At 36.3% G+C, this 26117-nt stretch overlaps 4 protein-coding genes and 1 long non-coding RNA gene across 6 annotated transcripts; 2 read left to right on the forward strand and 3 right to left on the reverse strand.

Moving 5' to 3' along the window:
- LOC18778989 (lecithin-cholesterol acyltransferase-like 4) lies at window positions 3000–7810 on the reverse strand. The gene is made up of 11 exons (XM_007213843.2): window positions 7399–7810; window positions 6670–6761; window positions 6045–6163; window positions 5740–5875; window positions 5514–5565; window positions 4752–4852; window positions 4465–4647; window positions 4223–4380; window positions 4002–4056; window positions 3869–3922; window positions 3000–3755 (listed from the first exon to the last, which is right to left on the reverse strand). The coding sequence occupies exons 1-11, from the start codon at window positions 7637–7639 to the stop codon at window positions 3348–3350; spliced, it is 1599 nt and encodes a 532-aa protein (XP_007213905.1). The 5' UTR covers window positions 7640–7810; the 3' UTR covers window positions 3000–3347.
- Window positions 8180–10917, forward strand: LOC18778196 (cytochrome c6, chloroplastic). 2 transcript variants are annotated; one of them, XM_020561321.1, is made up of 6 exons: window positions 8180–8310; window positions 8406–8535; window positions 9570–9667; window positions 9760–9791; window positions 10149–10212; window positions 10332–10917. In XM_020561321.1, exons 1-6 carry the CDS (start codon window positions 8254–8256, stop codon window positions 10470–10472), a joined length of 522 nt encoding a protein of 173 aa, XP_020416910.1. In that variant the 5' UTR covers window positions 8180–8253; the 3' UTR covers window positions 10473–10917. The 2 variants fall into 2 exon arrangements, with proteins under 2 accessions (XP_020416910.1, XP_007212230.1); XM_007212168.2 differs by having other exon boundaries at window positions 8185–8310; window positions 8413–8535.
- On the forward strand, window positions 14043–16813 carry LOC109948505. Its single transcript, XR_002271141.1, has 2 exons — window positions 14043–15231; window positions 16618–16813. It is a non-coding gene; the product is annotated as an uncharacterized LOC109948505 (long non-coding RNA).
- LOC109948504 lies at window positions 16190–19335 on the reverse strand. Its single transcript, XM_020561639.1, has 3 exons — window positions 18451–19335; window positions 18165–18329; window positions 16190–18032 (listed from the first exon to the last, which is right to left on the reverse strand). The coding sequence occupies exons 1-3, from the start codon at window positions 18667–18669 to the stop codon at window positions 17781–17783; spliced, it is 636 nt and encodes a 211-aa protein (XP_020417228.1). The 5' UTR covers window positions 18670–19335; the 3' UTR covers window positions 16190–17780.
- Window positions 19603–25800, reverse strand: LOC18780020. Its single transcript, XM_020561638.1, has 7 exons — window positions 25310–25800; window positions 25050–25184; window positions 23582–24091; window positions 23114–23257; window positions 22057–22297; window positions 20766–21266; window positions 19603–20592 (listed from the first exon to the last, which is right to left on the reverse strand). The coding sequence occupies exons 3-7, from the start codon at window positions 24077–24079 to the stop codon at window positions 20162–20164; spliced, it is 1815 nt and encodes a 604-aa protein (XP_020417227.1). The 5' UTR covers window positions 24080–24091; window positions 25050–25184; window positions 25310–25800; the 3' UTR covers window positions 19603–20161.

A 26117-nucleotide genomic window follows, 5' to 3' on the forward strand; every position in this document is an offset into this window, starting at 1 on the left:
ACATCCTATTTCTAATGCATGTTTACCCCTGTAATGTTCCAGTCTAGGGTAATAACACTTCTAGTTTCCTATGACATTCTATTTCTAATGCATGTATACCTTTGTAATGTTCCAGTGTAGGGTAATAACATTGCTAGTTTACTGTCATGTTGATTAATGGTTGTAATATTCCAGTCTATGGTAATAACACTGCTAGTTTCATATGAAATCCTATTTCTAATGCATGTCTACCCCCTGTAATGTTCTAGTCTAGGGTAATAACACTGCTAGTTTCATATGACATCTTATTTCTAATGCATGTCTACCCCTGTAATGTTCCAGTCTAGGGTAATAACACTGCTAGTTTCATATGACATTCTATTTCTAATACATGTCTACCCCCGTAATGTTCTAGTCTAGGGTAATAACACTGCTAGTTTACTATCATGTTGATTAATGCTTGTCAGGTTGCTATTTCTAATACATGTCCAACAAAGAAACTATGAAGAAAGAACAAACCAGACCAACTCAAAACAAGTTGAGCCCAAATTGTTAATACTATTATGTCATAGAAGTACGTAGTTAATACTACTCTGTAATAGAAGTACATTGTTAATACTTTGTCATAGAAGTACATTGTTAAACAAAAATAAGATCCATAACTGAAATAGTAATAAAAGATAAATCGATAATCAAATCTTAAAATACATTTCGAAAATCAACTAAAATCCGAAGAGAAACACATAATTGAAGCAAAAGATCAAAAATCTCAAGTCCAAACCAAACAACGACGATGACAATGATGACGACAACGATGACGACGACGTGGTGAAGAGGAGTAGAGCTTGAAGATGAGGAGTAGAGCTAAGAGCATTTGATCAAGGTTCGTTCGAGTTCTTGAACAATCCGAAGAAAAAAAAATCAATAGAAGCACAATTTTAGAACAAGAAATCGAAGGTGAAATATTGAAAATTGTAGATTAAATATGAAGAATATAGTTGGGCCTGAGATTGAGCTTGGAAGCTCCTCTTGCTCCAACACCAGAGAAAGCTCTTTTGTCACGGGTCTGCTGTTCCATTTTTTTTCGTTGAAATGCTTGAAACCACGGAGAGTAATATGCAAAAATCATTTCAATCATAGTGGCACATGGCATCCATATTACTGGCAGCAACACCAAAGTCCCACCGGATTTCTCATGCTTACCTACACAAAGAGACCTTGCATGAATCAGGCTCATCGCAAATATGAGAATTCAATTCAAGAAGCTGCCACATGCGCTTGCAGTGAGCACATCCACCAGGAACCCAGGTTTTACAGCTGGAGAAATGACGAACTAAGGTCTCAAGCCCCTTGCAAGCAGGAAAATCACAAGCAACCTGGCTTCCTCTGAACACCTTGTTACGGGGCAGATCTGATTTGGTTTTTTTGGCATATTTAGTTTTTTGGTAGATCTATGCAGATCTGGGCAGATCTGATTTTTCTCTCTCAAATCCATAATATATACAAGGGCAATATAGGTATTTAACACACACAAATAAACTAAAAAACAGCTATTAAATTGAAACAATTGAAAGCTGTCAATTTTTGGGTTTTTTTTGGGTGAGTTTATAGTTTTTAAATAGTATAGGGTTTCTTTATAAGACTATGTCTAAGATTGGGTATATAACTAAATTTCTAATATATTTTCTACATAGTATCAGCATAAACTTGGGTTTCCACCCTCTCCCTTATTCGATCCAATCCTCTCTTTTAGGTCCACCTCATGGCTTCATCTGAATCCACCTTCCTAGCCCCAACTCTTCTCATTTTATCAAGCTTACTGACTCCATCTCCAACTATCTCCTTTGGCTCCGCCAACTCAAACACTTTTTAGTCGGTCATGACCTTTGGAAATTTATTGATGGCACTCATAAACAACCTTTTTCCCAAACCTCCACTTCTACCACTGCAACACCCACAACCACCACTGCCACTCTTACCCAAACCAATCCCGCCCATGCTCAGTGGTACCAACAAGACCAACTCATTGTTAGCTACATTACCAGTACACTCTCTGAGTCCATTCTCTCTCTCACCGTCGGCTGCACCTCTGCCTAGGATCTATGGGAGTGTCTCCAACGCCACTTTTCCCAATCCAATATGACAAGTGAATCTGCTCTTCGTTTTCAACTCATGAATATGAAAAAGGCTCTCAACCCATTGATGCTTACCTTCGTCATGCTAAGTCCCTTGCCAATTCACTAGCTGCCATCAATGAACTTATCTCTAAAAATCACCTGGAAAGGTCGGAATAGTACTCTCACCTCGTGTCATCATGAGCAATAGTACTCGTTCATAATCATGTTAGCATATAATTTTGAGGAGGATTATTATTGCAAGTTTTGGTTTAAATTTGTGCTTAATTTTGTGTTCATTTTGCCAAGAATTATATTTCAAAATCACTATGAACTAACTAACTATCGATTGTTACATTGCATGATTTTGATGTCCCTTTTTATGTAGGTTAGATATATCAACTATGACATAATGTGCTTAAAACATTGGTAGTAAAACTCAATTGGGACAGTTTAAGTTATATACAAAGGCACAAAGGCGCACTTTTGCGTATCTAAACCTTGGAGTTGGAATGCAGCTCTATTTTCATTTTAAGCTCCTGTTTACAAGCTGCTATTCACACGTGCGGAGGATTGGAGAACATGATCTCCTAAACGGAGCACATGTAACATTGTCGCGAAAATGGATCAAAACTAGCTAACAATTCATGAAAAACGAAGACACCCTGAATATGAACCTTGTCGCCAAAATAGACCAAAACTAGCTATAAAAAAATCATGTGACAACTCAACATCAAGGTTAGCCTAAAAGAAGATTGCAAAACTTATATGTGTGGGATATTGCATACAGCTTCAAAGAAGCTTGCAAAAACTTCCGTATGATCTGCCTGGTTGTAGACACGCCACAAAAAGGTGGTGGGGGCTAAGGTGATCAAGGCTCGATTGGAGGACCGGTAAGAACTCTAATTTTAGATCATGATGAACCCCGCTTGTAACATTTATATTAATAAGTACATAAAATACTCTTTTTTTTTTTCAAGCACTTCATAAAATACAAGCCACAAGAGTTCACGAGATCATCTTTAGCATTGGCAACACTCCAACAACCAATTGTATCATCACCAATGGGTGTACGATCTTTTTATATATACAACGCCACCTGCATATCCAACCTTGGAGAATGCAGTTCTGTTTTCATGACAAGCTCCTATTTACAAGTTACTAACACGGGGGATTTGAGCACATCAATGGCTATAATATACAGATGAGCATTGTCTTTCACGAAATACCACTGATGATGCATCTGACTTATATTCAGGCATCGACCGACACGCTTAGAGCATTAAGTTCGACATGCTGCTTCCCCTCATTCTGAGGGTGAACAGTAACAGTTGCACAGGCCTCAGCTCCCACATCAGAAAGAGATATGGAGCTTACCATTGGCCTTTCATCAGCAGCTACTTTATCGTCGTGATCATGGTCTTGGTCTTGGGAGATGATTTCCCACTCCTCTTTTAGAGATGTTACTTCCAAACCTTTATCCTTGTGCTTCTCCATTTCGAAAGCAGTGGGTAGAATGACATAATCGTTTAGAGGGTTGTAGAAAGGGTCATGGTCTGCCTTTAACCAGCACTTGAGTATCCGGAATACATGGTGCTCACAAAGAATTCCCCGATGCTCACCAGGGACTCCAACCCTTGCTGCAGCATTTAGCCCATCTGCCTGGAATTGGAAAAAGTCGCGTAAAAAGACGGTGAAAAAAATATTCTAACTTCGCGCCAATCACTAAAGCAAATGTGAATAAGTGAAAATTATGCACAGGCAAGTCAACGAACCTTAGCTGATTCTGCTGGAACTGTCCCATCACCATCAACGCATACATATTTTGGCTGATTAAACGCAAAAACGAGTTAGGTTTTGTAACTGATGATCATACAAAAACACCATATCACATTAGAAGATAATAACCTGGAAATATCGTAGCTGTCGTAGATCTGTGACAGGTGTTTCCTCATTTCCATAGCTGCAGAGTAGTGAATTTGACTTAGATATTAAATTAAGGCATACTAAAAGAAATTCGTATCTGGAAACATTTTATTATAACTTGAAGCTTCTGATCTACAACTGTCTAAAATTAGCAGTTGCAAGTAGCAGAAAGATTGTATCAAAAGATTCATAGGAGGTATTACCAAACACTATGAGGTGTCTCGAGATTGATCCCATATATATTGTAGAATTTAACTTGAGGAGGAACTTTAGCATGAGATATAATCTTGCGTGTTTCATTAGCCCATTTCAAGATTTCCATATTAAATGGTAGGGGAAGATCCTCCCCATTATAATTGACCTGAAATTATGAAAACATGAACTGTCAGTTTAAGTAAGCCATACAAGTGCATGATAAAATAAGCCACACATATGCTGTGCTTACCGTATTACTTGATAGAGCTTCCTTGAAAATTTCTACACTCTCTGCCAGGGGGTAAGACTCAAGGATAATTTGAGAGTTCCCATCACCATCAAGTCTTTCTCTCCACATTTCTAGAAGTGGAATGTGTTCCCAGTGAAAATCAAGACAGGCCATCAACTCATAAACTGATGGACATTCAATAAGCTGGAACATTAAATAAAACAAACCCTAGTAAGAAAAAATATGGATGCAAAGAAACAAATGCTTAAGGTCTAGGAAGTTAACTGCCCACAGAAATGGACTCATACCAGCTGGTGCATGCTCCATTTTGATATAAAAAAGTTCTGTTCCCACCCATCCACAAATGACATTCCATTTAAAAAGGTGGATGTGATATAACCAGGTGCACCTGCAGGACAATGAAAAGCCACAAAAATTAACTTCTGGTTAAGTTTTCCTAAATATTGGACGCTTTAGTAATGAAACTATGACCAACAAGACAACTGAGCTTATACATGCTATTAGAGGTCAACTTCAAACTAAACTTTAGATTCCATTTTGTTGATACTTCAAAAGACGGTTAAAAAATATACACATATGGCGTCCAAAGGATGAGTTCAGCTTATGGTCCTGTGGGCAAACTTTCATATCATACAGCTAGTCATATTTTGCTAACTTTCAAAGTGACTACAATCTTGAAATATCTAAATCACCAGAAAACGAGATAGCTGCTTCTGACATCATACATATACTAGAATATTTTAATTATGAAAATGACACATCCTCATAGACACTTTCCTCTCATACTCTTTGCTACTTAATGTACTCAACAAATCAACCCTTTTCCCTTGCACCAGCATCATACACATTTAGACTCTCAGGAGGAGAAACAAGTAACAAAAACAAAATGCTCCAACAATTTTTTAAGAAGATAATTTTGAAATTTTCATGAAAATTTATTTCATCAATATGTAACTCAAATCAACAGATTGTATCAGGTTATCAGTATTTTCAGTAAAACAGCTGGTATACTTGTCCTGGGTGATAATAAATTATACATGATCACTTACCCTGAAATGGCGCTGCAATTGCAATCCAATTCTTCACATATTTCTCAAAAACCTGTGAAACAAATGGTATTAAATTATAGGATATACCTTCTAGCACACACAAAAAGGATTTTTTTAAAAATTATTACAAAGCTATAAGCCGTTGATGCAAGACTCTGGGAAGGGGGTGGGCAGAGCAAAAGAATAAAGGAGACTTATTACTGAAGAGGCAGAGTAAATGCCTTACATCAGTATGCAAACACATGAAACATTTCACTAGAAGGCCCCCCATAGAATGAGTTATAATGTTTATCTTTTTTCCTCCAGCAGCATTGTATACTGCCTCTAATTTTTCAGCTAGGCGGTCCAATGTCTCCTGCAACCTAAATGAAAACAAAGAAAAATCAATATTGACAACCTCAACCATGGTGAATATCAAATAAAGCATACAAATTAGAGAAAGGGAAAAAGGGCGAAAACCATTTATAAACTTTCAAATCAATCTTTTGGACTTTTAAGTAGCATTCAAATAAAGCAAACCTAAGTAAATACCTGTTGCTTTGCCGGAAGTCATACCCAAAGCCAAAAAGTGTTTTCCCCTCTTGAAAACCCCACTTGGTAAATTCAACAATCATATCATGGAAGTAATATACACATTCCTGTCCAATCACCTGTACAGGACAATACGTTTTCATAAATAAAATAAGAAATATTATGATTTTTCACAATATATCATGTAAATAAGTAATCCCTCATCCCAATTATAACTTTTCAAGGGGAAAAAAAAGTTATATCAGTTTGGCATCTAATGAACCATTTTCTTATAACAAATAAATTACCTAGGAAACAGCTTACACAATTTCTAGTAACGAAAGAAATCCAGCTTTAAAGGATCCTTTGATAGGTTATCTGGGGGATAACAGTTGTGGAAAATAATAAGGGTTCAAGATTTTATTTGGGAAGAAAAGGGCCTTGATTTGCTGTCGCAAATTAAAAAAGAAAGTGAGTAAAAATCCCATTATGAAATCTCTCAACAGTGCGCCTGGACTATAAATTACAATGAAGAGAGAACAACGAAGACCAGAATAAAGTGCATGCATGAAAAAAGCCAAAGTTAGCTTCTACAAGTAATTATCCTTCTCGTCTATGTAATGTAAAGTTAGAATGCACAACATACCATGTCAGGGTCCAAGGCGTCAATTGCCTCAAGTCCATATCTACCTTCAGGGACCACTATCCTTGCTTTTGGGTCTAAAGACACCGTTTTACCTGTTTCACGAAGAAAACATTATTTTTGTTGCTTCACATCAGCATACGCACATACATATAGCATGCATCCATATCCTTCCAATCGAAAATCATTTTTCCTCTATGCATGTGAGGGAGTGCAAGGATGCAATGACTACTGACCAATGTCATAGAAATTTTTCCAAACAATTCAGGCTAGAGCTGATACATTTTCAAGCCCTCCCATCCACCCTTGCAGGAAGGGCATATGTGCCATAGATAAATTGATTTGACAGTCTATTCAAAGTTAACCAGCAGATTGCAGGAGTTGGCTTTCAAATTTCACTTTTTTGCTCTCCTCGTGTATTTATAAATGGAAAAAGACAATAGTTTTATATCGAAAATATTTGACACTTCCCTTCATAGCAGAAAGTGGAACCAACTTCACAGATAAATTGAATTTAGGCAAGTTCAGCTTCAGAAACGAAATTGAACAATGATAACTCCACCTCAGATAAGCAATGGTTCACATACAAGATCAATGACAGGCAACTTCATGCTTTTTGTAATAGCATGAATTTCTTTTTCTTTCCCTTATTTCTACTTCAATTTCTCGGCAGCCAAACATAAGCGCCTAACTTTTTTGTCCTAAATTTTCAAACTTTATCATTAATTTTACCTGTTGAAGGATCGAAACGAGACCACAGCTTGGTCCGGAACTTGTAGTCGGCTCCGAGAATTCGAACCCAAACGCGCTCCTCTGTACCATTCTCGTCATCAACGGCGTTCAGAATCGAACCAGCGATACCCGGCACCAGCAGCACCGGGTCGAGGTTCGGGTCCACGTAAGGCTGGGGCTTTTTTATCAGCTTCAACCAGAGCTCCACCGATTGCACGATCTCCTCCAAAAGCATCGTCATTTCACTCTAATCAAAACCCTAAACAACGAATTTCAAATGGAATAGAGGTGGGATTTTGCAATTGCAGGTTGAAATTTGATCAAATTTGGGAAATTTAGGGCTGACTCGTGAAGCTAAAGGGGACAGCAAAAGGAAGCTAAACAAGCCACGAATAGTACGGAAGACGATGACAAGATAGAGTCCATAGGATAGAGATATAACTCGCAAAACGACAATCCGGCTAATTAGAACCTGTTCCAATAATTGGACTTGACAACTATTAAACCAAAAAAAAACCTATGGAAAAACAAAAAGATAATCATTTTAGAATAAAATTACTAATAAAATAAAAATAAATTACTAAATTTTTTCTAAGAAATTTATACCAAAATTTGAGCATTTTATTTTTATTTTCTATGATGCCAATATTGGTGTAACGTGTAACCCTTTTTCTTACAAATTGTAACGTGTAGGCTCACTGTAGCTTAGTTTCTAATTAAAAGAAACCCATATATTTTTCGACCAAAAAATAAAAGAAGCCATATATTTTGGTATTTTGCATTTGTGCCTGCAAGTTGCAACCACATTTTTCACTTTGTCATCCACTAGAGAGAGAGAGAGAGAGAGAGAGAGAGATGCAGCTTGCATCTCTGATACCTAATAGCGCTAATGGTACCTGTTGCTTCCCAAAGGTAATATTTTTCTCTCTCTCTCTCTCTCTCTTGAATTGGTAACTGGAAATTTCTGAATGTTATATGTTGAGTTGAGTTGAGTGTGTGCTCTTAAGGGTGCAGTGAAACAAGGAGGACAGAACCCAATTGTTCAAAAGCAAGAACAATGGAAGTTCCTCAAGAGCTTGGCTCCACCTCTAATGGCTGCTGCAGTTCTGGCCTTATCTCCAATCTGCATCACCCCTGGTAACCAACCACACACTTGTGTACTCTATCCTCCAATACATACTTTAATTCCTCCTCAGTCCTGCCTTTTTGCTCAAATATTCAACATTGCCACTACCTGCACTAAACAGGAAGAGGACATATTTATATTTTACACTTCTTCACTAACTTACCAATAGTAACTTATGGGATTTTCAAGGTTTGGAAAGTATATGGGATGGGCAAAGTCTTTGTCCCAAAGGTTAGGATGAAGAGGAAACAAAAGTGGGAAAATGCTACCGCCGCATTATTTTTTAATGCATTGATGTTTTGTTCATAGACATTTTTGTTGTCTATGATCTGGTTGATCACTGGAACTCATGTAGTTCTGTGCTTAACAATAGTAGTTGTAGTTGGTTTAGTTCTCCCTTGGAACTAAATAAGTTCTCATACTTTCTTCTGATCAGTGCTGCCATTAGGAACTTGGGTAATTGTAGATTGTCTTTGTTGAACCAGTAAAGGCTCTTATCCCCACTAACTTTGCAGACATCATTTGCAATCTGTTTTAAAGAAGAAAAAAAAGATAATTAGATGGATTAAATGTTAAGGTTGCTTCAAATGCTAAAGTATCACAAATGGATATGGAAAACAGTTGGCTACTTGAGCCACTTATATGTTGGTGTTTTCACCTTGACTGATAAGAAATTACTTTAGAGTTAGATCAACTATTCCTTGATAGAAAGCTTTATTTAAGCTGCTTACCTCACTTCCATGCTAATGGCAGATAATTATTTTCGTGGTAAATTGACAAAACATTGTGCATGTCATTGTCCCATATACTAATGATTTACAATAGAATCTTGTTCTTTGATTTTGTTTGTACATCAGGAATCACAATAAAATACATGTTACTTAATGATTGAGAATATTGTTTTGCTTACGTTTGTCTTTTCTTTTCCAAAATACATATACGATTCAATGGCAACACAGCTCTGGAGAAAGTTCTAATTTATCTAATTGTTTTGTGTGATTGGAAGAAAAAAAAAACATTTTATCTCTTTCTTTTTCTGGTGCAGTCTCAGATGCACAAACCTTAGATGTTCAAAAAGGAGCTGCATTGTTTCGTAAAACTTGCATTGGATGTCATGATGCAGGCGGAAACATTATACAACCAGTGAGCCTCCACTTATCTGTAAATCTGATATATTCATTCATCCCTCAAAGTCTTTTTTTAATTCTTATTCCATTGTTTCCTCTTCTTTCCAGGGTGCAACACTCTTTACTAGAGATCTACAGAGGTAATCGGGTACTCTCTCAGTCAAATGTTCTGATAGAAACATGTATTTGAACAAGAACTAGCTTCTAAAATGAAGATGAATAAGGCATAATGGTTTCAAAGACCCTTTCAAGTACTGGCTTATATTCTCGGCAATGGAATAGAATAACTGATATGGAGAACATTGTGTGATGATGTTTTTTTTCAGCCATTCATGTGCAATTTAATCTAGTCCCTTGGTCATGATTTAACCACACACACACACACACAAACAAAACAAAAACAAAAAAAAGCAAAAAAGCAAACAAGGTGTTTCAGGTTTTCACCTTCTATAAATATGGACCCGTTTCGGAAATAATTCAAGTATTTTCTTCTACAGAAACGGAGTTGACACCGAAGAGGAGATATACCGTGTGACTTACTTTGGCAAGGGAAGAATGCCTGTAAGTTTGTCTAAATTAATTTGGAAATTTGCATCCTAACCATAACCATAACCATAATCAATATTTTTATGTTGCACCCACTTGAATTGAAGATTAGTGTATCTTGTGGGATTTTGCAGGGTTTTGGTGAGAAGTGCACGCCAAGGGGCCAGTGCACATTTGGAGCCCGTTTGCAGGATGAAGAGATAAAGCTTTTGGCTGAGTTTGTCAAGTTACAGGCTGATCAGAACTGGCCAAACATTTTAATTGAAGAAAAATGACTTCTTCAATTAATTGCATTGCCGACTCAAGTTTTTAGTAAAACGGTTCTTTGCTCGTTGCATGTATTCAATCAGTACATTAAAATGGTTCTTGCTTGCATTGCAACAAACATCAAGATTTTCATCAAGGTTTGGTTGGTAAGGTTGTGTGCCTTGTGGTAGCCATTGACAGATAATGCTTTCAGCTCCTTGCATTGTTTTAAGAAATGGGTTGGGCTAAACTAATTTTGTAGGACAGGAAAGGGAAAGGCACTGGGTTGGGCTAAATGCCAAGTGTAATTGAAAGGGTGTACTGGTTGGATTTTTTTGTGGTTGGTTTGGATGATGGAGGATGCCCCAACCCTGAAATATACATGTTTTCAATCGAACTTGTAACTTGGAGATGGATTCGAACTCTAGACCTCATGCAATATTGAGAATGAAAATATCACTAAATTAAGAGCTAGTTGAAAAAAGTATCGTTTCAACGAAAAATATACTTCGGAAATGGACTAATTCAACAAGAAGGGAAAAAGAAACCAAAAAGAAAAAAACAAAAGTAAAAAGAGGAGGAAGTTCATTGAGAATTTAGGGCTGCTAGTGGAATGAGAACATGGGATGTGCCTAACTAAGTTGAAGTTTTCAGGCTCTGGTCTTGACACGAGTCCTAGATGACAGTGCAAGAGAAATTATTTCAAATCATGTCCTTTTGATTATGCACTTAATAATCAAATCACCTCATTACATTGGTTTGAACTAAACATGTTGGCCATGGTTTATACTCTCTCCCAAAACCATCATTATCTTAATAATGACATGTTTATGCAATCAGCATAGCAAACATGGAAACATAATCACATTATATCCTACCCCACATGAGTTGTTAATATTGAAAAATACTTGATCTTAAATCTAATCACTCAACTGCCAAAACCCACTAATACTTCCTAAATGGCCATATCTTACACTAACATGTTCTTGTCTCGTTACCAAACGTTCATGTTTTAAAAGAAATAGAAAAAATGAGATAGAAAAAAGTGAGAGGACATAATGAAGAATAAATTATGGTTTTTAAAATAGAAATTAATTCAAGTGGCTAGTTTGTATCTACATGGGAAGGAGTGTTTGAACTTTGAAATTTCTTTCAACGATTAAAAATAATATAATTTTAAGTGGGTTTTAGTTTTGCGCCTCACTTGGTTGATCGCTTTCATCTCTACTCATATGAGCAGAAGTTCGAAACTCTCAAACACACCCAATGAATATTTGTGTGAACCCCTCCTCCAAGCGTTTGTACGTAAAAAAGTGACTTTTAGTTGGTATCCGCTTTTAATTAAACTTATGATTTATTATTAGTGTGAAAATCTTAATAATGAGCTTTCAATAATATTTATTTATAGCCACCACCATCAAAACAGATGGTCCAAAAATGTCGACCTTGCCATTCTTTCCAGCCAAGACTGATGAGATAGCCTAGGGTTGAAAACATCTGCAACCAACGGAGACTAGTTGAGATAAAAAACAACGTGGGGTGAGGGTATTCATTAATTAATTAGTAGTAGTTGCACCAGCTCAAACAAAACAAGGTTGAAAAGCCCATTGCCAATGCCAATGTAATTAAAGAAAAATTAAAGAGTCTGATATTTTAATTAGGTTCTCCTAAAGCTTTGGCATATGGGGGGGGTGGTTAAGCTCTCCCTCTCACTCACTAAACAAACAATCTTATAGTGATATAAGTCTTAAACTAGTTAACAAGTCATTACAATCCTCTTTTTAGTTGTTAATTAACTTTTTAATACAAATTATTCCATGATGAATGGTCCTAAACATCAGCCTCAGTAGATAGGACAACCTAATAGATCCTTTTTTCCAATGAATAAGATGAATAGAAATGTCAAAAGGATGACAAAATATTGAAGAAGCAATATTGGTGGCACAACCTGTCATGTTTGATATGTGTCATCCATTCCCATGTGGTGTTGATCTTGGCTTCATGGAAAATATTTCCACTATGTCCACATACCCAACTTGGAAAATGAAATTTGCCATTGCCATCAACTTTTAAAATGTTTGATTGTTTTAGTAGTTTTATGAAAGAATAAGTTTATAAATTTTTTTTTTAGTATAAGCGATAGTCTAAACTACACTAGAGAGGGAATTTCTCACATACACAGTATGATGATAGATGAGGATAGGCAAGATTAAAAAAAGCATGCATCATCATGACAACAAAAGACTTGATAAGCATTCAAGTACTTCTCTTTCAAGACATCATCAGCTATGATCACACAAAAATGTGATTAGAGATAATGTAATCTACAAAATGATTCTACACCACTACTAATTAAACAGGAGGCTGATCATAAATAATTTATTTTAGAGTTTGCAAATAAAATCCTAATTTTGGAATATTTCTTTATTTAGAGCCATCACCATACCTACCTTAATGATTTCTTTTGGGGTCTGAAACTTAATGAAATGAAGCTGAAAACCAACTCTTGGACCTAAAATTATAAAACAAAAAAATCATGTGACCCTATCCATAATAAACACTATTAAAAAGTCTGTGGTGGTCCTTGCCTTTCCATTAGGACCTGTCTGCATGTCATTGTAATTGTCAACCAAAGACAGAGGAACCACCCAAAGCTAAAGACAAAGGGAGGACACTCTCAACTGATTCCACCAACCTGGCCAATTCATTTCATGCCCTTCATATAAATAATCTTATTGCACAGTATATTTATTGTATTGAAATTGTGCTGCTGTAGGGACCAGGCAGCCGCTAAGCACATGCATGGTCACAAAGCCTCTTGTTAGCTGCTAGAAATGAAGACTAATTAATCCCAATTTATTAAAGTCTTTAATTAATTGCTGTGATCAAGATTTTTGTATGGAAATTTGGACTGAAATTGAAAGGGTTTTCTTATAACTTACTGTTTAGGCATAGACTTGCTTTTTTAGAAACTTGTTTTTTTGATAAAAAGGAATTCGAACTCAGGTTCAGAGTGAGGAGCATATTTATTCTAGCCAACTTCTCTAAGTTCATGTCAGCTGCTTTTCTGAAAACTTAAGCACACTTCATGCAGGCCACAGTATTGATAGTGATTAAAGTTAAAGAAATCAATTGACAGTAAGGTGAGGTCTATTAATTGTCACCATCCTAAAGAGTTATGGAGAAACAGGAACCATACTTTGAGTAAAAGACACGCCAAATGTAACCATAACAAAGGCAAAGCATGCTCAACTTTTCAGACCAAGAAAAAAGCATGCTCAACTTTTGAAGCTTCTCTTTTGGGCCAATTAGTTTGAAACATAACATATATCTGCAAAGCATAAAGGTATTTATATTATAAATCTTATTAGAGCTGCTCGGTTTTTATTAGAAGTTTGTGATTTAGTTTTTGATGCAGCAAGTAGGGGAAAATAATTCTTAATTGTTGGTATCAAAAATAAAGCAGCTGATTCAATAACATGGGCTGCAATAAAGGCTCCGTGTCATTCTGTTAATAAAAAATGGCTCGGTGCTATGTTAACGAATTAATATACTACAAAAACGAGACTTTATAAGTTCAGGAAACGGAACAAAAATATAATATATATCTCAGGCTCCCAGGTTGAATTGATCAACACTGTAAAATCACCATGAACAATTTGATTAAATTGATCCCTGTATGTAGTCAACTAGGTGAACAAATTTGACATGTTTAGGTATGACTTAGCTAGCAGAACTAAACCAACTCTCTGGGTTTGACTACACAATGGAATTTTTTTCTCTGAGATTAAAAAATCATCTGGGAGAAGGAAAAAAAAAAGAAAAATAGAAGAAGAAGAAAAATAAAAGGGTAATTTATTGGGGTTTAATATTATATTTGTGAACAGAACATGGTGGTCCCTTCTTTAAGCTTCAAATTCATTTATTATATGCTACTATAACTAATATGTAAATTACTGTGGACACACAGAGAGAGAGAGAGAGAGAGAGAGAGAGAGAGATGGCAATGGGTCAGGTCAATAGCTGTAAGGAGGACAAAAAAAACCCACAATTAAATACTGACTCTTAATGCTACAGTAGAGCAGAAGAGGACAGAGAGATAGCTAGAGGTGCATAAAAGCTAGCATTTATGCAGATGAGGGAGGAAGATATAGCTAGAGAGAGCTGTAGGGGGAGAATTGTCACGAGGCTTCTCTTTCTCTTACCTAAAACATGCATGCCTCGAGTGTTTGTGTGCAAGGAGATTCAGCTGGTTGCTTAAAAAGAGCCTTAATTTCCATCAAAGGCCAAACCTTTATGCAGCGTCTTGCTTCTTCTTTCTATTCTCTTGTCTGGTTTTGTTGGTTTGAGAGCTTGAAGCTGCCAGCATGATCTGGTATACTTAACCTATAGCTATATCAGCATCACACTACTAGTAATATATATATATATATATATATATATATATATATTAGATCTTGCAGCACCAAATTATAAATATATATGTATGGCCAAATAGGTAGAGATTGATTTTTGGATATACAGAACTAAACTTTGGTGGATGCCATCATTTCTTATAGATCTTGATAATTTCATGTTTTTGAAGAGAAGGGTTTTTAGTCAATTAATTAAGCAAGAGAATTGACATCCTGCTAATTACATATATATTTAGTTTAATTACTAGCTAGATATATGTAAGGTTCTTCTACCAGGTCATCTTGCAGCTTCAATCACTCACAACAACAATAGAAAAACTTCTTTAGCTAAGGATATATACAAGGTCTCTTCCCAAGCACCGGTTTATTTCAGGTATATACATCATCTCTTCTACAGCAAGCACACACCTTCAGATCAAAGTTCAAAGCTTGATGAATTCATTACTTGATAACAGCTCTCTCTCTCTCTCTCTCTCTCTCTCTGTATGTGTGTGTGTGTGTGTGTGTGTGTAGTTATGCCTGCATGTTGGTTTTGGACTATGCTGGTAGAATCTAGAATCAGCATATGCAAGACGGATGAAATAAAAGCTTTGAATGAGACAAGTCTTAATGGCTATGTCGTATTTTGCCTGCAATTTCTTTATTCAGTTTACATCATTGCCCGATTCATATTATTACCTCACAAAATAGTTTTCATATTTGAAGACATAAACCAAAAGAAATTTTAAGGGTGCATATAGGGATGCACTTAATTATGATTCAACCTTGTTAGTGTACCTTTTCATCAGATCAATCGAGTCTGGAGGTCAAGAAAATAAGTGTACTGTATATCTCATGTTCATATGGACCACTAATTAATCTGATGAATTTACAATGTTATCTTAGTTTCAGATGCATCATTAATCAGAATCAATATTAGATTCTGTATTTGTAAATAAATATTATAAAATTACCTAATCGATACGCTAAATTACTAAGTGTAAGTGTATGTATGTATACTATTATAGGCACTTAACCCAATATTCAATGTGAGATTAGTCTCATAACTTAATTAGTGAAAATGAACCCTTCTTTAGATGACTGAGAGTTCATACATATGTGTGGTTTCTGTCAATGTTTAAGTATCTAAACAAATCACTCAAGCTCTGGAGTGTAGAGGCCCTAATTAATAAGCATAAACAACTTTATTAACCTATTAAGCTCTGATTAGCCCAACCAACATGGAATTGGTAGACATTTCTCGTTGTACACTAATGTATGCTCTTATGTGTTTTAATTATTACCGGCCGGATTGTTAATAGAAATCTGATGAGCAATGTTTATGTTTCATGTTTATTTTGTGTTTGATTAGTGACAAAGATCACTACTCTTGGCTTTTTGGCCTCAGACAATAATCAGTATTGTACTTAGTTTCATTTCACCATAATGATTTGTTACTAGATGATCGTTTTATTATCTGAAGTCAGCCTTCATTAGGTGTTGGCAGTAAAAGTTGTTAATTATTGTGTATATTCAACCATAATTATGAGCACCATCTAAAATATATATGCCTGCTTTTTTATCTTTCGGCACAACTGAGCATGTAAATCTCTTTGCCCGAAATGATTTAAGTGGAAATCATGATTATGCCCTTGTCTATCTTCACTGGACTAAATTGATTCTATGATTTAAGTATTAGCATCAAACCATGATCAAATACTAATCTTAACCAAGATTGTGAAAGATTTTGTTCATTAGTCTTTATTTGTTACTTCAACAGGGAGAAACTTTCACTACCAAAGGGCCTTTCTTTCCAATTGTACTAACATGTGTTAGCTTTGTTATGCTTTAATAGGAGATTTCCAAGTTTACCATGTTTATATATTATTAAGAATCATTTTGAAAAACCTCTAAGAGGTTGTAACAAATGTAATTTGATAATGCAAGAACTTCAAAACTATTACCATTTGATTTGATCTTTCTAGTGACAAAGGAACATTCATTCTCCTTGTCTTTCTTTTTCTTTACTTTTGTGAAAGTTACATCCCTTGGCATATATATATAACCCAAACATTTTGGTCTGCTACACAAACTCACTGGTTTCTCAGATGATATAGTTAAGATATGTGGTAGAAAATTTGTTCTTTGAGAAATATTAACTGTAGCTGCAGATTTATATGGTAACTCAGAAAACATGCATGTACAAAAGGGATTGTGTTTATAGGTTAATCTGATGATGGTGGTGCTAAACCTAATTAATATGAATTTTAGTGATTGTTTGTTTGTGATTTCTGTCAGTAGGATATAGCTTTCATGACATAATTCATGTATGCTAATGTCTGAACTACCATCCAGGAAAGTATGTAAAGAGGTCACTGTGCTATTACTTTAACAAATAAACAAGTTTTAAAGGTTCAAGTTTAACCTCAACAACTAAAGCATTGAAGCCTCAGCCATCAACGTAAAAAGTACTTTAGGACTTAGACATGACCCAATCAAAAACTGCTACCTGGAAAAAGTGCTGTGCTGCTATATTTTATATTTATAAATATCCTTGACCCCATTTACTTTTGGACTCAGGGTTTATATTATAAGTTAAAACTCACATCATTTGGGTACAATTAATCAACATCTATCTACTTCAGCACCCTAGTAGCTTGACAAAGAACAAATCAAGCTCTTGCTTTTAACTACCAGATGCTATGAATTAACATGTATCAAATAACATCATGATGGTTAATTATGAGCCTTAAGCCTCAGTAAATGAAAGCTAATTAAAAAATAATAGGAAATTTAAGCAAACTTGTTCCCATCTTCCATCCAATAAAACTAAACTGAGATCAGTCTTACATAGAATATATAGTTGGAAAACCATATAGATAGCAATCAGTAATCAGTCATGGACTGATGTTAGCCTCCCTAAAGCATGCACTTGCACCTGAATTAATCATCAGAATCAGCATCCGAATCCTCCGAATTCGAATCTGAATCGCAGGCCTGGGATGACTTGGAAGCCACCTTAATCCAGAGTCCCTCCACCTCTTCTTCCCGTGGTGTGACTTGGAAACATCCTTTGATCCCTTTGATTTGAAAAAGTTCATCATCATCATCAGATTCATCACCTGAATCACTAAACGCGTAGCTCCCATCTTTGTCCACAGAAAAAGGCTCCAAAAATTCCCCACTGCCATCATCCTGTGTGAAATTTTTATAGACACACATAGGCAAGGGACACATATAGGAATTGAAGATTAGTACACATTTACTAAGAAATTAGAGAAGGAAATTATGAACTGTTATATCAGAAAAACAAGTTATGCATTCTACCTTTCTGCAAATCCACTTAAAATAGAACAGTTTGAGTTTCTCGTGCACATGAAAAGAGCCAACAACCTCTATCTCCATCACAGGCATGTCTTGTCCTTCATCCGTGATTGGTTCCCCTCCCCTATTCAGAATCCTCAAACCACCACACCCCATGCACTTTGGGCACTACACATATACATACATCAATATATGCGTCCATTATGTCACACTTAGGCATTATGCTAAGCAAAATCATAGACAGCTATATGTGATGCAAATAAAACTCTAGCACTACACTAGTACTTACAGCTAAGGCTTTATGATATTGGGCATCTTCCATCCTACCTGCACATAAGTATAATGGAAGATAACCAATTTCCAACAGCTCTCTGTTACAATTTTTGCAATCGACTTGGATGTGGTAACAGAGGAAAGGGTACTCCCATCCACCTTCTGGCTCAACTTGAGTCACTCCATCAAGACTGTCCACCGAAATGTACAGAATGAGCCGGCAAGTCCTCGACATTGTACCTAGTTCCCTTACACACTCACAGTGCAGATCAGAAGCAATAATACTAGTAGAATGTACCTTAATCAACAACTTAACTTGTGACCCCTATCTCTCTCTCTCATTGAGTTGTTTAAAGCACCACAAAATTTACTATTGTTCAACTTAAGAGCATCACCACCATTAGAAACAGAGGAGTATATAAGTTTGAGGTTGCTTATAGAGCCTCGTCCTGCTTCTGGTTGGCTTACATTTAATGCAATGCTACGTTAGCATTACATATACAATGGGTGTTGTGTTGGTAAAGCCAATATACAGCTAGAAAGAGAAAGTGAATGAGATCAAAAGCTTCACCCAAACTGCCCTGTGCATGATGTAACATGTTATTTTGCCAAATTTGTAATACCATTTAATTTTCTCTTTCCCCTCTCTGGAATTCTTTTCTTTGGACCTTGCACCAAGAAATGGACTGCAAGGAGTTCTCTAAATGCTTGTACTCAATGCCAAGATGTGTTATGTTCCTGGAAACAGTAACTCCTGTTACACTATTTTCATCTTTAACATCCTGTTCTCATTCAACTTTTGTTCTATTTTTCTTAGTTGAAAGTTGAAACTGACCCCCAGTCCATGTCAATTTTTTTTCTTCTTCTTCTTGTTTTCTTCAGTGAAAAGGTTAGGTGTGAAGCCCAGTAAAGTTATTTACATCCTTTTATTTCTTTATTCGCATATTTATTTATGGGGTTTAAGATTTACACCAGTTCTTTGGTGAGCATTTGGATTTGCAGTTCTTAGAAGAATCAGATGGCTACTTTTGCAATATGGGTATAGAAAGGAGAGAGTGACAAGGATCACTCCATTTCACCACAATGAAGTGATCACTACTTGAAAGAGTTCTGCAACCACAATTTCTCACAAAAAGAAGTTTTAAAAAAGATGACATAAGAGCATACGTCATTTGAAAATGACACGCAAAACAAATAAGAAATAGTAGAAAATGTCTCATTTGAAGCCGCATTTACAAATATAGCCACAATGTGAGTTCACTTACAGACTATTAGACTTAAGAAGATACAAATGGTCAACTCCACCTTGCTCCCTCCTTTTCTACCATAAAAAAGAAACCCTCAATTAGGCTCTGAACAAACTAACGTTGCTAGCCAAAAGTAACATTTTACATTCTGTTGGATTCCAATAGCTGCTTATGCTCCCAACTTCGGGAGTGCTAATGCTATAAGTATATTCACCAAAGTGATACAAATCAAAAGTAAAAATGAAAGCGGGGTACAACCTAAACATCTCTATAAAACATTGTATGCTCCACATATATGACCTATACTTTTTATCCTTACCAAAATATCCAAGATTCCATATAGCAATTGATGCAGGAGAAGATATGACCCAACAATTACACTCCGGAATAAAGTGTAACGGAGAATTTGAAGCCAAAGTGAAGCAACTCCTCGTATGAAAGTTACTTCAAGAAAAGAGAGTTAATTTACTCATTCCTACTTCATTTGGGTCCTTTAGTGCTGAAGAGAGCGTTGCAGTTTTTTCTTCTCTTCGGTTCTGGCTCACCTAACTGCAACGAAACAGAAATCTCTTCATCAGAGCCATTCCGCAATGCCAAAAGGTTTTTTGATAGTGGGTTTTCCTCTCGATTGCTTTGATTTACTGGAGATCTGCAGGTGGACCTTGGAATGAATTGGTGTTCTACATTCGGAGAAGTTTTAACACCATTTTCTATGTGAAAGTCACCATGAATGAACGGCCGACTCAGTCCCTGACAGGACTCACCTTCAAAAGGAATTTTCTGAAGATTGAAACCCAGATGTCTGAAGTCATCTTCTAGCTTATCTTTAGATGGAGCCCGGACAGCTGTGGATGACTCCACTGTGGAACCAATCCCTGCAGCTGAAGCATTTCGTTGCTCTTGGATTGCAGCTATGTTAAAATGAAGTAGCAGAGGAGTCAGGAAAATATGCTGAACAAAGCCAAATGTCAGCAAAAACATAGGACTTCATCCATCTTTTGAGAGTATGAACACAGTGGTAGACTAAAAACAGCAGAACCAAAAAAGAGGGGAAAAAACATTTGGTTGGTTCAGAAGCACAAACCTTGAAACCCTTCATTGGTTGTTATAAGATCAAGTTCAAGGAGGTCAAGAAGGCGCCCAAGATCAACTCCACTAGTCCAATTTTCAGGTGGTTGGCCAATTTTTAGTTTCAAGCGACCACGGTTAGCTGTTCCACCCCAAATGATCCCAACAGGTCGTAGCTTCTCCCCATTCTGACCAGTCAATAGAATGAGACTTCCACTATCACCTTCAAGATCAAAACTCTGCCGGTTCTCACCAACAACAAGAAAATCAGTAAAGAAACAAATCCCTTTTTCATCATTGTATTCTAGAGCATACGCCATGACGGTTCCAGTAGTCAAGCCTGAACTTCTCCCAACTTTCATCACTTGCCTTCCAATAAGACTGTCGATTGGTGACTGCAAGTCTATGATGTTGACATCACCAATCTCACCTACACCTCTTACAGTTGTAATTACATTGTTCATGTTGAAATCCTCGGCAAAAGGAATAAAGGCACCATCAGCTCGCACAAATGTTTCTGCAGGGGCACCAAAACATAATGGGCACGTGTAGGGGGTCATACATAATGAGAAACCCACTAGAACAAGTGTGAAGTAACACAAATATGAGAAACTACGCAACAGATCAAACTCAATTCTTGAAGAAAATAACCAGCGAAATCAAGAATATTTCTTAACTGGAAAATAAGATTAACAACATGATGTATTGTTAAGCTTAGTTTCAATGCATCCTATTGTGAAAAGTTAAATTTATATTCAATTTCTTAAATGCTATGGGACATGATTTCTTTCCTTCTATTTTGATTTATTTTTTGTTCGATTTTGATGAAAAGTCAAATTTATATTCTATTTCTATTTTCAATACATCACATTATCCAAAGTTTTAAACTCAAGCACCTCAAGTTGGTCTGCATTCATCATCATCGAACCAATTCAGTGTTTATATCCAGCTGGAAGTATGATGTGCCTTGTATTGTTTGAACCTATTTGTGCCTCCTTAAACTCTTATTAGTTGTCTGCTTCTAGTATATTGTAATCAATGAGGGAGTGACGATTATGGGGTTAATGTATTGTAGTTACACATTTATTTATAAAACTTATCATAACTAATTAATAGTAATTGTATGTCTCTGCCTTCCGAATACATCAGTTGAAAGTTTTTAATTCTTAGACAATGTAGACACAAACTAAAGTATTTGCCCCTATCCTCTAGAGACACTTTCAAGCTCATAAATAAATACTGCTGACTATTTGCAACCATATCTGTCCATCAGCTTAACAGATAACCGAAATTTGGAACTGCATTACCTGGGTTTGTTCCAGCAAATATGCCATACCAAAGATCATCTGTGATAAAAGATGTTGCCCTCTCCACAGCGCCAAGATACACCCCAGGTCCAAGGCTTGGTGGCAAAGGATGGAACATTTTCTGGTTTGGATAGTCCAAATCAACTGCCACATGCCGATTTGTGAGAAAACCAACCTGTCGATTTCCTGTTCGGCTTTTAACAATAGCACCCAGAGTTCCATAAGTCTCCTGGCTAGCAACCTAAACAAGCAAAAAACAATTCGGTAAACTTAACTAGTTGAGCACAAAGAAATCAATGTATATACAGATCCCATCAATAAATTTGACATTTAGGGTTTCCTACTATTCCTAAAAACCTAAAGTGTTGGGATGTAGGCCGACTATTGTTTCTATACTCTAATAATCCCCCTCATGTTGGGCTTCTCCCTAGCACTAGAGAAATCAACACATAAAAATAAACATAAATTGAGAGGTTGCAGCAGCATGGATATGAACTCAAGATCTCTCGCTCTAATACTCTGATATGTTTCATCAGTTTACCATTGTTCCCAATTCAGCTCCTTGAAGTAGATAGGCATATAAGGCGAATTAAAATTCATGTTTATTATTTATTTTGTTAAGTTCAATGAGCAAATTTACTAGCCAAACAAGACCTATCCAAATTTTATATAAAACTGATTCTGTTTAATACCAAATCCAGCATACCAAAGCATATTTTTAGCTTGTATTCTTATTGTTAGTTGACAAGCTTATCCATGAGAAGATCCAGCCCTAAAGCAACTCATACTATTAAGTAATTAAGAATATGAACCAAACTTGAGTGAAACAATGAGAACTTTATTTAATATTGCAAACTACCCCACCAAATTCATTATCTCATCCTTGAATAGTTTTTTTGTTGTAGTAAAGACCTCAGTAGCAACTAGGCTGCGTTCCAGTCTCCATATGGGTATTTTCTATCTATATTACTTATCCACAGCCTGAACTTGGAGATCAAACACCAAATTACCACCACCACAGAAAACAAACAGGACAGCAATTTTCTTAAGAAAATACCTGGGAACCAGAACCAATGCATGGATCACTTCCCCGCAAGCCATCTGCGAGCTCTGTATACAGCTGTTCTTTTGGAGTTGGAGCTGGGGAACCATAATAGGAAAATTCTACAACATCCACATCACACCATACACCTCCTGGCCCCTGCACCATTTTTTATATGCAGAAACCAAACAAAACAATAATCTAGTCAAAGATCAAAATAACCAATTAGCTTCTTTTTAAAAAAAAATAAATAAATAAATAACTTACAAGTTTTTAACAAGCCAGTAGTTTATACATTCTCAACGGCTTTTACAAAATTGCATTATTTCAACCAACAGAAAAATACACAAAGCTCATCATTCTGACCAGCCTTGTGATTGAAAGAAAATAACTTAAAACAAACCTCAATAATAATATACTATGGCACAGATAATATAAAATCTAAAAATCAGAATGTAGAAAAAGGACACCAAAATTTTCCACCTCAAGGGCAGCAGGTAGACACTGCACATGGCTTAGCCATTGCCTGTGAGCTTTACGGGCAACAAAGACAAGAATGGCTGGAATGTCTGTTAAGACGCCTTTTCGAATCCGAAACCCAATTGCGGTCCCAAGACTAAACCGGCGCAAGATCTTGCTATGGAATGCCCTAATGGTCATCAGCTCAAGTAAGGTTGTAGCCTGCTGCCCTGATGGCAACCGGCCCAAAGTTTCAGGGAGAACGTCCTTCTGAAGATTTCCAAAATAGTTTGCTCTATCTTCTGCTGCATCATTTAACCGACTCAAAGTGGGCCACGAGAAGTAGGCGGCATTGCTCTCAGAGAGCTGACCACTAGATGCAAAAGGCTGGAGGGCCAATGGACTTGATGAAGGAAGATTAGGATGATGACTGCAGTAATTTCTTTCCAAGTCTAGAGCAGACTCCTCAGACTGTGCTGATCCAGAGTGATGAAACCTTAAATCTAATCTGGTCCTGTCCATCTTCCAGCTCTCCTACGTGATATAAATACATCTCTCAGGAGATCCATATTTATGGTTAAGAAGTACAAAATCCTAAAATATAACCTACAAATTCATTCTTCTTGTTGTTCAGCCTTTAAAAATAACTTAACTTAAAGGAGTTTAGACTTAAAAACACAAGAGCACTGCATTACAGAACAAATTTGAACCCTTACTCAAAAGAACCAAAAAGGTAGACAAGAAGGGCAGAAAGAAATAAAGAACGGGCAACAAGGAAAAGATAAAATTAATCTAATCTGAAATGAACTCCTAAGAGGTGCAGAAAAGATATGGACTAAAATAAATTAAAATTAAAAGGTGGAATGTTGAATATTAACAAGAGGACAATGGTACAAGCTCTTTTGGCACAGATTGTATATAGAGAACACAGGAGCTCTCTAACTTCTTGTCTCAGAGGAGACACTAACATAAGCTGTCATTTAACCAAAAATTTCATTTTGGATACATTTAATCATGCCAAGCATACCGAAAGAGCTATGAAATTCAATTTTTGGCCTCTATCGTGTTTGAAAATGCATCCAGAAAACTAAAAAACAAGCATTTTATAAATATTAGCTGCACCTCTGTTACAAAGCTCAAGAAGGCTTGCAAACTCTTCAAAATGTATCTGGGGAAATGAATCCCACAGTAAAGATTGGAACTTCAAGAAAATTCATGGATACACGACAAGAAATAACACACAAAATTAAGGCAAAAAAGGGAAAATGAGAGAAGAGACTGAACCCAGAAAGCACAACGCCCCAAATTCATGAAATAGGTAGACGTAAAATGAGCAAACGGTCCTAGATTGTTGGGATTGTTCATAATGAGGGGAGAGACTGAACCCGGAAAGCACAACACCCCAAATTCACACTTTGCGCAGAACCCAGATAGAATTTATGAACACCAAAAATATGAACAAAGTTAAAGGCATAACTTAGAGAGAACTCACTGATCACTAATGGTGGAGCTGTGGAGGGCTCAAAGCAAAGCCCCTTGAAGACTTTCATGCCCTAGTAAAGATTTTCCCGCAAACCCATCATCTAAAAGATCAAGATTGTGTGCTACAATCACTTCATCATAGAATCTAATTACCATCCAGCACAAAGATTAGTATTGTATGTGTGCAAAGAGAAAAAGTGACAGTGTGAGGAAAAGAACATCTATATTTAGAAAGAGAGCTTTAAAGTTTAGAGAATGAGAAGGTTATACTTTCCATGCTACTTTGGAGAGAAAGACCATATAATATCTAGTATCTGGTATTTGTTTTATAAAAATACAAAGAACCATTTAGGAGTATTTGTTTATACCACCCTTTTTTCCTTTTCCTTTTTTTTTTCTTTTTTTTTTCTTTTTCTTTGCCCTTTTTGCACCTCATCACATTTCTTGGTGGGGAGTTTTAATGGAGGAGAGATTGGCAGAGAGCAAATTGATTTTCTTGGATCCCATTGATATTTTAATTTGGTGGTGGGGAATAGGGTCCCATCCATATTTGCTCCCCAAAAGTAGCACACTCTTCATCCTAATAATTCAATTCCCATCTAGCTATAGGGTTAGGGTGACCAAATTTTCTTTTTTCATTTTGGTGGTCTTCTTGCATTCTCTTCAGGAATTGTAATATGGATCCTTGCTTAATTCATTTGGGTTTAAATGTTTTTAAGCTATAGTTAATCAAAGGTTTGATAGAAAATTAGACATACACTAGGGAATGATTAGATGTGGGGTATGAGGGAGAGAGTTGGAGACAAACACTTGTGTCCCTCTAATATAATTATAACTTCTCTGCCTTAATGGGTTTTATCTTAATAGTGAAATTTCTCAGAGCTCTCTCTCTCTCTTACATCATGTGGTACTGCCATTATTCTTCTTTGCAAAGGCTATCTAGTAGACCTTGCTAAAGAAAATTGTCTTTCTAGAAGTTAAATTCTCTCTCTCTCTCTCTCTCTCTCTCTCTCTCTCCATCCAATCAGATATCCCTTGCATTATCTTCAACTTTTAGCTCACACATTATCTTCTTCAT

Source organism: Prunus persica, chromosome G4 (genome assembly GCF_000346465.2).
Source record: "Prunus persica cultivar Lovell chromosome G4, Prunus_persica_NCBIv2, whole genome shotgun sequence".
In the NCBI taxonomy this organism is placed as follows: Eukaryota; Viridiplantae; Streptophyta; class Magnoliopsida; order Rosales; family Rosaceae; genus Prunus; species Prunus persica.